General features: G+C 31.0%; 1 protein-coding gene and 2 long non-coding RNA genes across 9 annotated transcripts; all 3 read left to right on the forward strand.

Moving 5' to 3' along the window:
- The first annotated feature begins 456 nt into the window (after window positions 1-456).
- On the forward strand, window positions 457-2,623 carry LOC110897151. Its single transcript, XR_002568489.2, has 4 exons — window positions 457-664; window positions 752-1,116; window positions 2,019-2,137; window positions 2,497-2,623. It is a non-coding gene; the product is annotated as an uncharacterized LOC110897151 (long non-coding RNA).
- A 776-nt stretch (window positions 2,624-3,399) lies between these two features.
- LOC118484675 lies at window positions 3,400-3,684 on the forward strand. Its single transcript, XR_004873938.1, has 2 exons — window positions 3,400-3,474; window positions 3,573-3,684. It is a non-coding gene; the product is annotated as an uncharacterized LOC118484675 (long non-coding RNA).
- Window positions 3,685-7,103: 3,419 nt separating this feature from the next.
- Window positions 7,104-10,383, forward strand: LOC110896026. Of its 7 annotated transcripts, XM_022143436.2 has the most exons (8): window positions 7,105-7,570; window positions 7,746-7,836; window positions 7,959-8,040; window positions 8,868-8,986; window positions 9,225-9,380; window positions 9,471-9,738; window positions 9,857-9,920; window positions 10,056-10,383. In XM_022143436.2, exons 5-8 carry the CDS (start codon window positions 9,360-9,362, stop codon window positions 10,216-10,218), a joined length of 516 nt encoding a protein of 171 aa, XP_021999128.1. In that variant the 5' UTR covers window positions 7,105-7,570; window positions 7,746-7,836; window positions 7,959-8,040; window positions 8,868-8,986; window positions 9,225-9,359; the 3' UTR covers window positions 10,219-10,383. The 7 variants fall into 7 exon arrangements, 4 of the variants coding, with proteins under 4 accessions (XP_021999130.1, XP_021999131.1, XP_021999128.1 ...); XM_022143438.2 differs by having other exon boundaries at window positions 7,104-7,570; window positions 7,746-8,040; window positions 9,183-9,380; XM_022143435.2 differs by having other exon boundaries at window positions 7,746-8,040.
- Window positions 10,384-17,260: the final 6,877 nt, after the last annotated feature.

The following is a 17,260-nucleotide window of genomic DNA, read 5'->3' on the forward strand; positions in this document are numbered from 1 at the left end:
CTAAACAAGATGTTTCTTTTTCAAATAACGTTTGTTTTACCTTATCATTTGCTCCGTTTCGACGCAACGCGCGACTTCAACAAATCTAGTTGTTATTATTATTATTATTATTATTATTATTATTATTATTATTATTATTATTATTCATTGTTATTATTATTTCGACACTTTTCACAATAATATACATAGCTTCCATCAATGCAAAACACGTCTCACCAACTTTTGTGTAATTATAATATTGGGAATAATTTATATTATATATACTTCTAATTTGCAACATGTTTGTGCATTAGTGGGTTGTAACTTTTGCTCTTTGGATGTTTCATGCTAATGTTTGTTGTACATTTAGTTGAGGTTGTTGTATGCTTTGTGGGGCACGTGTTGTTTTCTCTTGCATCCAGCATATCTCTTACCACAACCACAATGTCTCTTTTCTTCTTCATGCTTCCATTCAACACCGGCTCCTAATAATCTTCCTACACCCCTAGATGACTCTCTGAATCCTAACTTTACAAATCAAAGCTTCATCCTATTCCATGATTACTCATTCAACATGTCGGAACCGTAGCTCAGATCCCTAATTTCCCCCCGAAAACCTTGAACCCTAAATTTTTGGTCAGGTTTGGTGTTCGATTCTGATAAGCATTTTTCCATGTTCCTTTAGGTCTGTATTCCTTTCAGATTTGATTTCTTCTTTGATTACTTTAGTAATGTTTGGTTGTTGATTTTAATTTTCTGTTTGTTCAACTAGGTTTGCTGGAGTTCTTGTAAGTGGTTGTACTTTATGTTTAAGTTGTGTTTTGTACAGTTTGTGTTGTATAATAGGTTAATTTGATTGTAACTTTTGTCCATTAATGTTCACATTTAATCTCAAAGAAGCACACACATGTGTGTAATTAGAGAGTCTGAGAAAGATACAGGGAGGAATCAAGAGGCAGAGTGGCCACAACGGCGGCGTATCGACGGAGCGGTGGTGGAGTCAGCGGAGTTGTGGCAGCGCCCTCTCATTCAGATAGGTGAAATAAGAACCCGAGTAAACCCAGAAGACTCACGTTCCTGAAGTTTTATGTTCAAGGTTATGTTATTGGAATCATCATCGATAGTGGAAGTAATATGGTAAGCATTTTCAACTCCTGATGTGTAATTTGAATCAAAACACCGGAATGAGTTTCTCCTGGTGTTGTGTGGATTTGATGATCATGTCTTGAGTGTAGTGTGAATTGCATTTGTTGGGTTTAATTATGAGTTGGGTTTAAGTGCGTTAATAATTTGCATCTCATGAAGTTACTTAATATTTAATTATCAGTTTACTCAGATTCAATTTTTGCTGTGATGATTGCAGTTGAATGAATTTCTAGGAAACTGAAGAATCAATAATTTACTTTTGATGGTTTCTGTAGTTGTTATTTTGTTTAGTTTGGTCATTAGTTAGGAGTTTTGATCAACCACAAAATTACAGGTCATTTCTTAGTAGATGCACGATGCGTGGGGTCTTAACATCAGGAGTGGTTGAGAGGTAAATGCCAACTCGGGGCTTTCAGCCTATATTAGCTTCTTTGGGCAGTGGGTGACTCAACTCGGGGACGACGACGACGCTCAAAAGCACGACGACCAAAAGAACGATGGCTGCTGTGCTCCAGACCACAAGAAGAACAACGGCGACTGTGCACCGGACCACAACGGCGAATCAAAGTCCGATCACAAGTCGGAGATTTTAGTCGTTTTACATTCGATATGATGCTTGCTTGGGAAACGCCTAGCCGTGCTGATGAAGAATCTCATACGCTATGCTTTCTTTCAACAATTTTAAACAATATTTGAACAACTTATACTGTTAAAGTGCATAGATTTTACTATTTTTGTCCTTAGGTTTATTCTTGATTAAGTTACATTTACTTTAAATTATCAATTCTATTAGTTTTGCTTCGTAATTATCCATATTGTAAAAAGTTGGTTATTAGATTACATATTGTGACAAGAATTGTCGTCGTTAATTAGTAATTTTTGTTCATGGTTAGGCGGTGGATCGAAGGAGGGGATCAAAGTTCCCGGCAAAAACAGTGGCGTGGTTTTTTCACTGGAATCAAGACCTATCAAATATCAAAGGTAGTGTTCGGATGGTTTAGGGTCCGAAACGGTAAGTATTGAATTTTTGTAACTTACGTATGTGGGTTTATTATTATTTTAAGGGACAGTGGAAACTTAAGTTGTAAGGAAACAATACTACTATTATTTGTTTGGTTTTGACCAAACCAAATTTGTCGAAGATTTATTTGCTTTGCTGGAATGAATAGTTTTTCTATGTTTTATTTATGTTTTGTATACATGATGGGATTAAAATAATGTATGAATTGTGATTATTTACATGTGGATCTACTTGTCTTTTAAGGGGTAGAGTACGTTTAGCCAACCCCGACTATTTATTCTTAATGACTGTATGGTATTTTTATATGCAAATAGTCGAGTACGAGAATTTAATTGTTATTTACCCGACAGAGAGAATACAAGGAGTTTAAGGTAAGAATTAACGTGTTGGTTGCTAAAGCTATGAAGAAGCCTGAAGTAGGTTGGGTCATGCAAGACGGGACACCATGGCCCGGTAATGACAGTCTAGATCACCCAGGAATAATTCAGGTATATTTGCTTTTTTACTTTAATGATTCGAAAAAAATCGAAGAATCATTGTTACTTGAGTGCCAAATACATATATAATGCACAAAATACCACTATCAGATATTATATAACAATGATTCACCCGGATATTTTTACGTACAAACTATATATGGCAAAACAGGTAGGTCGGGTCAGGCTGGTGATAGGTAGAATGGGTTTGTGTCAGAATCAACCGTTTTAAAAAGTAGTCATTTTGGTCTGGGTCAAAACAGGTTTATTTTTCTGTATCAGAAAAAATTATTTTTCTGGAATTTATCACAATTTGGTAATGATAAAAAAACGGCAGTTTTTGGGCAAATTTTGTCTGAAAAATAGAGGTAACTGCCTAACGGCAGTTACAACCCCAAAAAAAAAATCAAATTCGTAGACAGTTTCTTTTTGATCATTCTTCTTCTGGTTCATACAATTCACGCAAAACATACACTGGTTCAATTTCTCGAAATCAGAGTTGTATCCGATTGAATTATTCGGGTGAACCACCGAAATAATTTGATCTGAGAGTGATTACACGCCTCTCTGATCATCCAGAAAACCGAAATTCCCCAACACGGCCAGGATATGTTCGGGTCAGAATGACCCGTTTTAAAAAGTGGTTATTTTGTTCCGGGTTAAAACATGTTTTGACCAAATGGATGTGTTCGGGTCAAAACGGCCTGTTGTGAGACGAGTTCCACTTAATCTCGACTTAACATGCATGTTATGTTGAAGGCAAGGAATTACAGAAACAAACTGGTTTACGTTTTGCATGAAAAACGACCCGGTTATAACCATCACAAGAAAGCAGGAGCCATGAACGCCCTTGTACATTACACTTTCCAACCCGTTGTAGCATATTTAGTCAACTATGAACGCCCTTGTACATTACACTTTCCAACCCATTTGTTTGTTTTCTGTATCAGATTCGAGTGTCTGCAGTGCTTACAAATGCACCATTCATGCTCAATCTGGATTGTGATCACTATGTCAACAACAGTAAAGCTGTAAGAGAAGCTATGTGCTTCTTAATGGACCCTTTTATGATCTCGAGGGTATTGAAGAACGACTCGAGGGTTACGAAAAGTTGGAGAAGTCGTCGTTGATGTCACAAAAGAATTTTGAGAAACGGTTCGGGCAATCTCCTGTTTTTATAACTACAACTTTGCTGGAAAACGGTGGGCTCCTGAAGGAACTAACAGTAATTCTTTGATTAAAGAAGCCATTCATGTTATTAGCTGTGGATGTGCAGAGAAAACTGAATGGGGCAAAGAGGTAAAAGAACTAAAAATACAGTTTTTTCTGTTAAGTAACCCGGAAAACAATGACGGTTTGGTTATGTAAATAGGTGGCAAAATGGGCCAGTTGGGTAACGGCTTAGAAGCAGTGTAATTTTTCGGGTTGACCCACAGATACTTGTCTATTTTTTTGGAAACTGCATGATGCAATAATTACATAAACTATATTATTATAATAATATTAGTTTGTGAGACAGGTTTTGGTAACGGGTCAAAATAAGTATTCTTTTCCTAGGGGTCAAAAGGTGCCAACCCCAGGCCCGTTGGGAGCATGTGGAGGTAAACCTTGGGATGATGGCGTTTTCTCTACCATCAAATATGTACGCATTCAATTAGAAGAGCTGAATGCGATTTACGGCCTGGAATTTTTAACATGTGAAACCTGCGTTTTGTGTTGTCAAAGACTTTACGTGGTTGAATGTTTGATGTTATTTAACATTCATCTAGCGTTTGTATACGTTGCACCTAAAATTGTAAGCTCCCGGCCACTCGACAAGAGGCAGTGTGTCGCCTTTTGGTTCCAACATAATAAAACGTGCCAAGACCGGGTTCAGAGGAACCCGGCATGCGTTAAAAACTAAAGATGAGAGACAAGGGTTTCGTTGCCCGCGGCGCAATGCGCGCGGGTCACTTTTCTAGTTATATAATATAAATTAGTAACATGTTGTGCTTCCTGTAGTTGTACACTCTGCATAAATGAAGTTTTGTGCTTATATGGGTTGTATTTTTTGTTGTATTGTATGTATATTGTTATTTTTTTTATAGCATGCGGGTTTATCATTGTATAAGCTAAAAAAACAACTGAACGTAAGTTGGATCTTATAAAATAAATGGTTTTTAGAAGTATCTATAATTGTATCATATCGTATCATATCATATTATATCGTATCATATCAATACATATCACACCGTACCGTATCGTATCGTATCGTATCTTATCGTATAGTATAATATCATATTATATCACATTGTTCGATATTACATCATATCATATCATATCATATTACATTATAAGTTATATTATAACTAGTGGGATTTATGCGCGCTTCGCTGCGGGCTTTCGGTCATTATCGGTATGTTTCATTATAGTATCAATACGATACCGACACTTGACATAGAGATTGACACGTGCTTTACATTGATTGAAAACCATAAAAACGAACATTGATACCAGTGTTGTTTGTCGATTCGGTTCGTTATGGTAAAGATATCGTACTAACACTCGATATACCATACGATAAAAAAAAAACTCAATTGCGAATATAACATTGTGTTCAACGAATTATCGAAAACTATTAAAACAAATATGGTATTGTTGATAAAAAAAATCAACTATATATCACTTGTACGAATAGAACTTTTATCTAATCGTACATAATAGTAAGCATATGACAATGGTATATTCGGAATTTTATAAAATGTTATATGATATTAATAAAAAACGAAAAGGGTAATTAGCGTCATTTTATAAATAAAAATAAACCGATGTTATACGGTACTAGTACCGATGTTCAAGCAAGATCGGTAATATTAACAAAAGAAAATCATTAAAAGTTAAAACTAAAACAATACGTTTAAGGTTAAAATTAAATATAATAATCTAAACTACTATAATAAAAGAAACTAACTTTTGGACACGTGTCATTCATTGAAGGTGTCCTCAAATTTATATTTATCTAAATAAATAAATAATAAATTAATATTAAATCTTATCACACTTTAATAAAATATTATCCTCAAATCTAAATTGTTAATTTAATATATTTTTATAACAAATACCTCTCTTATCTACTTATCTTATATTAAATATATAAAATACAGAAATAATAAATTAATATTAAATGTTATCCTAAATTATTAAAAACATAACTTTTTTTATTATTTGGTATACAAAATTATGTTTATTCAACTCGAGTAAAACGCGAGGTTTTTAAGGATATTTTTTTTATTATTTGGTAGATTTTTCAACCCGACTATACACGGTTTTTTTAAAGATACGACGTTTTTAGTATTTAATATACAAAATTACATTTATTTAGGATATAATTATTTTATTATTTGGTAGATTTTTCAACCCGACTATACACGGGTTTTTTAAAGATACGACGTTTTCAGTACTTAATATACAAAAATACATTTATTTAATATGTGTAATACACATAGTTTTTAAAGATATAACTATTTTTTATATCTATTCAACCCGTGTAATATACGGGGTTTTTAAGGATGTAATTTTTTATTATTTGTAGATTTATTCAACCCGATTATACACGGGTTTTTTTAAAGATACAACATTTTTAGTATTTAGTATACAAAATTACATTTATTTAATCTGTGTAATACACATGGTTTTAAAAGATATAACTTTTTTTATTATTTGATATATAAAATTACAATTATTTAACCCGTACAATATACAAGGTTCATAAAGATATAAGTTTTTATTATTTAATATATAAAATTACATTTATTCAACCCGTGTAATAATATAAAACAATGTATTATTAATAAAAAATGAAAAGGTAATCAACTTCATTTTATAATAAAAAAACTAAACCAATGTTATACGATATCATTATAGATAAGTTTGATACAAAAGAGAACATTACAAGTAAAAAAATTGTTTAATGTTTAAATTAAATCTCCTACCTAAAACGCTTACAAAATTGGATATGTGGCACCACCACATTTTCCCTCACAAATATTTTTCCGTCCGAATCCCTATTAGGAATAAGATTTTTATAATATCTTTCCTTACAATTTTTTTTTTCAAGTTGTATTTTTTTTAACAATGGATGGTACTTTTATACTGCTGTTTAATTTAGATCAAATATACTATTAATTATTCTTTTGAAAACCATTAAATATCGAAGATTTTTAAAATTATTTTGTTAATGATTAGCATGAAAAATTTAATATTCTGTATATAATTATAACTTTTAAATTGTTATTAAATACTAATTCTAATTCAAAATTATGAATATTAATGAAATAGAATGGTTTTAGTAGTACCGTTACTAAATTATCTAAAATCTAATAAAAAAATCCAAAAAAGTCCACCTGTCAACATTTCTCTTACCTTCAATTCATTAAAATGACACGTGGCCTTTTCTAATCCTACTTTCCGTTCGACCCAAGTGTATCTAAACCCACCCACCCATAGACGATATTTTTTACCCTGGATTTCATTCCAAACCCTAATCAGCGTCTCCTTCATCACGCACACAATCGTCTCCCTCCCCACCACTCGCATCTCCATCTTTCCCAAACCCTAATCAACTATATCCACTTCCCTCAAACATATACAGAGAAGAGGCGGAGATGGAGTTAGCTAGAGAAACATATACAGAGAAGAGGCGGGATAACAGGGGCTGCCGGGACCTTCTGTTCATGGCGTTCTCCTAGGCGACGATGGTGCTGTTCTGTGCCTCAACTGTCGTATGCCTACCATCACCCTACATATTGGGTCTTCATTTAATGGTTGCTATACACCCATAGTCGGTTTGCCCTGGTTAATCTTCCTCAGTTCCCCTCCGATAAAACACCACCGTCGGTTCTATCCACCACCGTTCAGGCTTCAGCCACACCACCCCGCGGAGCCTCTTATGCAACCGTCGATCGTCGAGGTAAGAGTCTCTTCGATCTTTTTTACGTGCGCTTTATCGATGGTTTATTATACCTAAGAAACAGATCTATATGTTGTTTAATCTGCCAACGTACCCATTCCTAGGTTACATGTGTTCACAATTTGCTTATCCCACCATACCACCATCATCTGTCTAATCTTTTGCTGATGATCAGGGGTATCTACAAGTTGACATGGTGGGAATAGATCGACAGCGCAAAAAACTCACTCGCATCTGGAATTTGCTCACTCTTGTCCTTGTGGCTTGTAAGTTAGTTTTAGATATTTATCCCTTAAGCTTTCATATATGATACTAAATATTGTTAATATGTTCTTACCCAATTCAACTCTGCTTCACTTAACCGTCATCTATCGCGTGCGTATACAAGCAACATTGGTGGCTACAAGAATGAAGGCTTTGTTGAAGTTCTTGCAGCCAAACAAAGTCTCGAGAATCCCGACGGGTTCCAGGTAATTGTTAACAATCAACTGTGAATGAGCTTAGACTCGGTGAGTTGGATTTTTTATGTGTGTGATTTATGTTTGGTTGTGGACAACGAATAGGGTACAGCTGATGTCGTAAGGTAGTATCTATGGTTGCTTGAAGAACAAAATGTGTTGGAATTTTTGGTTCTTGCTGGTGATCATTTGTATCGTATGGAGTATGCAAAGTTTATTCAAGAACATGTTATATATTTTTAACTAATAAGCAAAACTTGAATTGAAATACATTAGCCTGCATAAAGTTGGTAATAAAAAAACATGAGCCAGGATTAAGTCCAAAACTTTGGTCAATGAAGTAGCATGAAGCGGGCACCTATTATGGGAACTAAATCCCAATTAGTTAACATTTTAGACTTTGAGGGGCCATGACATCTCATCTTGACCTTAATTTTGATTAAACTCTTTTTAGGAACTTTTCTAAGTGGCTCCCAATTCACAGGTTTGTGCAAGACAGGTAGGACCTGTGACAAAAAAAAAATTACATCACTTTCTTCAATCCAATGCACTTAAACTACACACCACTCTTTTTTTACTCTAATATGCATTAAGCATAGTGATTAATTTACTATAAAAGTTGCTGAGTTGTCATTCTTTTTATGTAACACGATGTCTAACCCTTTGTACCTTCCTATTTTGTTCTTTTGAACATCTAGAAAATCTAATCTCAATGTCAGTGATGTGGAGCTACCTAGCGGACCTATATATAGAGTAGGATGTCAATTATGCTGGGTTCGATACGTAGATAACAACCCACATATTTATTTGTGTTAACTATTGGAATATATGTTTTTCAGTAATAATGTAATGTTGGAATTGCAAGAATGTAATGTTGGAATTGCTGAGAGAGAAGTTTCCAAAAGCGAATGACTTTGGAAGCGAAGTAATTCCAGGTGCAACTTCAATCGGTCTGCGGGTAAGTATAGGCGCTTACCTTATGCATTTTTCCATTTTTAACGATTTATCATAATATAGGGGCATGCATTTCAGATGTGACACAAACCTAATACGAAATTTGTAGACTTGTGTTTAGATGGTTCTTCTATGCACACAATTAAGACTTCTAATCTCCATCCTCTATGTAGACATTATGGTCAGTTATGTTATTATAGGTATGATTTGAGGATTCTTACTCTTCCTTAAATTTAAAACAGTTGATAACTGCAACAAACATATCCTTGCTAAGTGAACTTTATGTTCATAATGATGATTGTACTATAAAAGTCCGTATCATCAGACTGTGAAGGCAACCAGCCTACAAAACCCCGACTGCAACACTATTTTATGGAATGGTCTTCCTTGATGAGCTGGTAATAAATTAAAACTTTAGATTTCAACTGAATTTTTTAATTATTGTTGTCAATTTATAATATATGATATACATATATATTTATTTTCAGGGAAACAAAATGCAAGCAACTGTAGTTGAAAAATGGTATAAACGGTTTGCAAAGTTTCTTGTGGAGAAGGATTGTTTGATTATTAAAAATCTAAGTATCGTTCAAGATTCTTCAAAGTACAAATATCTTGACAATCCACTCAAAGGAACCCTTATATCTAAAATCATAGTAACCCGTTGCACTGATTTTAGCGGTGCACTATATGCTATTTCATTTACCAGCTTTGAGGTGCTTACAAGATGTGAACTTTCTGAAAACACACCAGTTGGTAAGTAAAGTGTGTGTGTGTATATATATCTGTGTGTATGTTGTTAGTTAAAAATATATAAAATTATATACATCTTAATTATTTTTGTTTAATCGGCAACATGTTCTTCAATCTATAGATATCATTGGCTATATTGGTTTTTACTTCCCAATTGGTGATATCGAGAAAAAAGATGGCACAAAGTAAAAAAAAAATTACTCTTCAACTGAAAGATTTAGAGTAACCACACTTTATTTCCTTTCAGTTTATACCTACTTTATTTAATACTTAATGTTATTAACAGTTACTTAATAAATGAAATATTTTATTTATTACAGGCAAAGAACCATAAGTTTAATTTTATGGGAGTCTTATGCTGAACAAATGTCAGATTATCTTTTGACACACCAAGACGAGACTAATGTGGTGATAATACTTCATTTTGGGATGTTCAAGACTCATGAGGGTTTGAATATTAATTCTTTTCAAGTCTTCTTATAGTTCAAGACACATGAGGGTTTAAATATTAATTCTTTATGATATTCAAAAAATATGTCGTTCCCTTTATAATGGAAATATTACTATATCATCATTTGGTTTTATTCGCCAAACCGTGTAACACATGGGGCTATAAACTAGTGTTTAATATAAGTTAATTACAATTAATTTTCTAGTTGTTTGTTATTTAATATCTTTGTTTTAAATATAATGACCATAAATTACGTTGTAATTACTTTATTCACACACACATTTATATATATAGCTACTATAATAAATAAATAATAAATTAATATTAAATCTTATCATATTTTAATAAAATATTATCCTCAAATCTTAATTGTTAATTTAATATATTTTTAAAACAAATACATCTCTTTTCTAATTATCTTATATTAAATATATAAATAATAAATTAATATTAAATGTTATCCTAATTTTTTTAAAATATAACTTTTTTTATTAATTGGTATACAAAATTATATTTATTCAACTCGTGTAAAACGCGAGGTTTTTAAAAATATAACTTTTTTTGTTATTTACTATACAAAGTTACATTTATATAACACGTGTAATACACGAAGTTTTAAAGATATAACTTTTTATTATTTGGTAGATTTTTCAACCCGAGTATACACGGGTTTTTTAAAGATACGACGTTTTTAGTATTTAATATACAAAATTACATTTATTTAATATGTGTAATACACGTGGTTTTTAAAGATATAACTTTTTTTAGATCTACTCAACACGTGTAACATACGGGGTTTTTAAGGATGTATTATTTTTATTATTTGGTAGATTTATTCAACCCGATTATACACGGGTTTTTTAAAATACGACATTTTTAGTATTTAGTATACAAAATTACATTTATTTAATCTGTGTAATACACATGGTTTTTAAAGATATAAAATTTTTTATTATTTGATATATAAAATTACATTTATTTAACCCGTACAATATACGAGGTTCATAAAGATATAGCTTTTTTTATTTAATATATAAAATTACATTAAAATTCAACCCGTGTAATACACGGGGTTTTAACCTAGTATGTATATATATTAACTAGGTTAGAACCCCGTGTATTACACGGGTTAAACAAATGTAATTTGTATATACTAAATAATATAAAAATATATATATCTTTAAAAATCCCGCTTATTACACGGGTTGAATAAATGTAATTGTATATATTAACAAATAAAACAATATATATTTAAAAATCTCGTTTTTAAATTTTTGGTTTGGTTAATAAGTTGTTTAATATAATTTCTCATAGTTAACAATAAAGATATAGTTTTTTTTATTATTTGGTACATAAAATTACATTTATTAAACCGGTACAATATGGTTTTTATAGATATAACTTTTTATTATTTAATATATAAAATTACAAAGAGTTTTTTCTTTTTCACAATTTATTATATATTTAACCCGTGTAATATATGAGATTTTAACCTAGCAAAACCATAAAGAAATCAAATACATGAAATATAAAATATAAATATAACCTAATACATAAAGAAATATAGAAAAGCCTAAAAAAATAATGCTAAAATAAATAAACATCCATAAAGAAATCAAATACACGAAATATAAAATATAAAAACAACCTAATGCATACAGAAATCAGATCATCATATACATGGAATATACAAAAACCTAAAAGATAATGCTAAAATAAATAAACAGTATTAATTTCTAAAATAATAAAATAGATTTATCTTGGGCTTATTTAAATGGGCCTAACACTTTACGATTTAAAGTTGATTTGAAGTTAAGTTAAGTTTATAGAAATAATTTAGAGTTGATAAGATTTATATTAATTTAATTAATATTTAAAAATTTAAATTAAATAATTCTTACCTATAATTAAGGATGGTCCAGAATAATGACAAGTGTCCCTAACATGGTTTCTTTTATTATATGTATAGATAGATATAGATATAGTTTAATCATAACATCAAATCTTTTAGTTAATATTCCAATAACTTTTATTTTTAAAACCGAGGTTTTTAAGAATTTGATTTTTCATGCCTCATCAATATATATTATTAAATCATTGGTAAAAAAACATCACAAACAACAGTTGTGTTGATTGTCGAAATTTATGAAAAAGTTGATCATGTATTGTTATAGTTTTTTTAATTTAAAAAAAGTGTTATGTGAAATTTAGCGTTTGTGTTTCCCGTTGCATCACGCATGCGTCCCACTAGTATTATTATATCAATATCAACACATGAACTTTTTTTTGGAAATAAAATGTAAACAAAATAGTATTTCATTTGTTAATCACATGCCAAATTTAGATATTTAGTAACCGGTATATAGATAATTTAATACAATTCTCGACACAGGCCATTTCATCCCCCGCATATATAAATACGTATGTTGTAAATACGTATTCTTCGGCTCTTTTTCGTCTCTCTCATCTTTTCCTCTAAACATCTTTTCCTCTAAATGTATGAAATAAACTTTGAAACCTATTGACCTTTTTTCAAATGTTTCGAAAAACACCAATTTTCTCAAATCACACAAACTTTCTACTTATCTCGTTAGTTACCGCCGCTCCAAAACTTCTCATAATCTTTTATTCTTGAATTACAAGATCCGTCGACCGTGATTTAACTGTTTAAAAACAAAGAGATTTTATTATTGGGTTATAATAAAGATTTTTTGTTTCATATCTTGTTTAAATTAATTATCTAAAAAATTATTGTTTTTAATGCTCAAATCATCCCTAAGAGTCTTATTTCCTTTTCCCATCCATCATGATTTTTTTTTTCATATGGGTCTTATGAGGTTTGCGTGTTATTGTCATTTTCTTCAATTCGCGAAAGTTGTTTATTTTGGCATTTTACTGGATTTTGTTTTCCTCCTCCAAAATAAAATATTTAAAATCTCCCCTATTTATCCTTTTTAAATAATTTCCTTTTTCTTTAGATGGAACAATCCGGTTCGGGTTTAGATTCGGATTCGGGCTAATTATCCATCAGTACCCGGAACTAGTGCCCATATACCTTAACATTGGAATTCGACCTCAACAAAATCCCACTTCTTTCTCATCCACAACAATAACTAACTAGTGGCCGGTGGTAATGACGACGACGCTACGGTGGATCACCGTTGTACTTTTTGTCACCAGATGGACGGTGAGTGGGTGGTGTGTTGTGTGTGCGTAAAACAATTTCATGTAGAGTGTTTAAACGAGGGTGAAAACGAAATCAAGTGGAAGTGCACAAGTGTTCGACGAAATGCCGAAACTCTGCATCTGCGAGTAGCGGTCGATGATGACTTGGTGGTCGATGTTGTAAATACAGAATTTTCGATGATGAATAGTGCAAACAAGTATGATCTTTCACTAATCCATGCAAATTATCGTTTGGACGATGCACATGCGAAATATGTAAGGTTATTAGTATAATGCAACTATGCAAGTGTGTGTATTTGTGTATTATGTAAGTCAATTTTCTATAATTGATGTACGAGTAATCTGTAATTTTCGCCTCGTGAATTGAGTAAACATGTAAAAGGTTGAAACTACCCCTTGGTAAAAAAATTACTTTTTTGGATGAAAGTAGTGGCAAATATACCTAAACCATACGGACGAAAATCACAATAACTCTTTTATTATTATATATTTGTTTCTATTTACAACTTTGTGTACCTTAGGGACGAAAATGACAATTTACTCTTATATAATTATATCGTTTCTATTTACAGGATAGGAGTTGGCCAGAAAGTCCAAATTTCCTAAAAAGTGTAAAAAGTCATAAAATACCATAATGTCAACCATAAAACACACCAAAAATCCACAAATAATATGATGAAGATTACTAAAACATCATGTATATGAGTTTTGTGTTGTGTTTTAGATGTTAAGTCTCTGATTGTGGAATGACAAATATTATTGTGTTTTATGTTGTTTAGCATTGTGTGTTTTATATTCATAGTTCTAAGATGGTGTGTTTGAAGTTTTTATGGACTATTAGAGTTTGAATATGGTGTTTTAGTAATATTCATTCTATAATTTGTGAGTTTTAGGTGTGTTTTATGCCTGAAATTATTGTGTTTTATGACTTTTTACACTTTTTAGGAAAAACACACTTTTCGTAGGATCCCCACTCTCTATTTACAACTCTGTGTAATACACGTATCAATAACTTATAATATTTTATTATATAATATACATAAAATTTCCAAGAATTATATATAGTTGTTTCAGTAATAAGCTCTATTTAAATTTTGTCACATGCGGATAGCTATGATTTCATAGTTGTATGTTTGCCTTCCATTCAACAATATTATATTATGGTTTAGGATCAAATACAAAAGCTCCTAAAAATAAAAAGTGTACAAAGGCTTATAAAAATAAACCCATTATACAAAAAAAAAAAAAAAAAAAAAAACTAAACACCCACCACCTTCGAAAAACCTAAACCCCCACCAAAAAAAAAATTATTTGGGTGACGAAAAGTAGCGATTTTTTTTAAATATAAAAAATTAGATGTTTTAGCATTTAATTGTGGGGTTTAACTTTATGGTTTAGTTTTTAGCATTTAGTTTCTTTTTTTTTTTTGGGGGGGGGGGCGTTTAAGTTTTTTTTTTTTTTTTCTGGTGGGGGGGGGGGTGTTTAGGTTTGGGGTGGTGGTGTAGTGAGTTTAGGTTTTAGGTTCTTGAACACTTTTCACTCTATAATGTCTTCTTACCCTTCTTATTTTTGGAAGTCTTTGTAGAATAACTTAACTCATTTTATTATTATACTGTATCATTTAATTATTTATCTTTACTTGTAAATTGATGCAAACTGCTATCGAGTTAGGGATCTTACTATAAGCAGTCTCTCTATTCCTACGGAGTAGAGTTAAGATTGTCTATATCTTACCTTCCTTAGACCATACATTAACTTTGCTATTGATAAGATTTACTGAGTATGGTGATGATAAAGACGACTTGTAAATTGAAGAAAAGCTTTCCTTTCATTATTATTGCCTCTTTTGATTTCCTTTTATTTTAATAGTTATTGGTTTTATCACTCATAACTATTGAGTATTGGCCGCTGTCACTCTAAATTATCACTTTGAATCTCATCACTCTCAACTTAACACTTTGTGTGTTGTGTCACTTCGCAAGTGAACAATTCTTAGTGTTTAACTTGTGTTATTGGTGATATTACACTAACACTTTGTGAATTTCTAATAACTGTAGGTGAATTTGCTCCTAAAAGACAAAAGGAAGCCAAAATCCACTCAACCGAAATGACACAACACACAAAGTGTGTAAGTTTGGAGTGGTGCGAGTCAAAGTGATAGTTGAGAGTGGAAGTAGCTAATACCCAATAGTTGGAAGTGATAAAATCCAATAACCCTATTTTAAATAGCTACTAATTTAATATTCCATACTTAAATATTTTAGTACACGTAACTAGGGATGACAATGAGTCAGGTATGACTAATCCCATACCCGGTTGTAAAATCTTGTCTCATACCCAGCCCATTACCCGTCAGGTATTCACCCATCGAATATCAGGTATACCCATTAGTGTTTTAAGATATTCCCTTTAGGATTTTTATGTGTATCTATATATTTTTTATTTTTCTTTACATTTTTATGTTTTTAAAATCTACACAACATACTAAATTGTGATAAATAACATACATGTTATTATCACCATAAAAATCTTTGAAATACTTAAATATGTAAACATATTATATTATTTTTCTAAAAACTAATTTTGTATTTATAGCATATAAATATTAATAATGTCATCAAAATACATACTACAAAAGAAAAGTTTCTTTTTGAAATAATGAATCTACTAGAATGAAATCATATCACCTCGTATCATATTATATTGTATGTCATTTCATATCATCTCTATGTCATGACGTATTATGTCGTATCATATCATATCTTGTATTATATTGTGTATCGTATCGTATTGTATCATATCATATACTATATCTTATCGTATGGTATCGTATCATATTGTATTGCATTTTATATTATAGTTATTTATTAGTATGATATTATTACTTTAAGTTTCAGGGCCGGCTCAATGTTTTTGGTGGCCCTAAGCGAACTATAAAGTCGACGGCCTTTTGAAGTGATCCTTTTTACGATTCGACATTGAGTTATTGGTATAAAATTATAAAAAAATGATAGAATAATAGGCAAATAGCAATCTGCTTAAATTATCGAAATGTCTGTATTATCAATTGCAATGAAATAATCAGATTATCACAATGCTTATATCATTAATCACAATGAAAAAAACTTATGATAAATCAGATTATGAAAAAAGAAAAGAGAAAAGAAATGGAAATTGGCAGACAAAAAAACCCGCATAGTTACCCTGTTCAAGGATGTTCAATAAAAAGACAAAAAAGATATAAAATGGCTGTTGCTTAGAATCGAACTAGGGACATAAAAGATATAAAATGGCCTATATAATAAAGGAGGGGTTTTCAAACCACTAAACTACAATAAATGTTTGCTTATACAAACAGATTATTTATATTAATACCCACATTAGATTAATATATATTGTTTTTTTTTTCTTCAAAACGGAGGCCCAAAAACTTTTGTGGCCTAAATCCCTAGCTTCACTTAGATGACCTTTGGGCCGGCCCTGTTAAGTTTACATGTGCTATGTTAAAGGAAAACCAATAAATAATGAAATATTAAGCAAAACAAACATTCGAAAACTTTTGTCGTCAAACATATCTAATATGTTAATACATGCTAATTTAGAAATTTAGTAATCGGTATATACATTTAGTACAATTCTTGATACATTTAGTCTGATAATCTATATATACTTAAAAATTTAGTTATATGAACTATTTTACAACCTTCATTAATAAGGCTCATAAATACATTTGTGTACAAGATTGTAATTTTACTATATTTATATACTTAAAAATTTAGTTATATGAACTATTTTACAACCTTCATTAATGAGGCTCTTAAATACATTTGTGTACAAGATTGTAATTTTACTATATTTACAAGTTACGAAGCACCATGTACAAGGATG

The sequence above is a fragment of the Helianthus annuus genome, chromosome 12, assembly GCF_002127325.2.
Source record: "Helianthus annuus cultivar XRQ/B chromosome 12, HanXRQr2.0-SUNRISE, whole genome shotgun sequence".
In the NCBI taxonomy this organism is placed as follows: domain Eukaryota; kingdom Viridiplantae; phylum Streptophyta; class Magnoliopsida; order Asterales; family Asteraceae; genus Helianthus; species Helianthus annuus.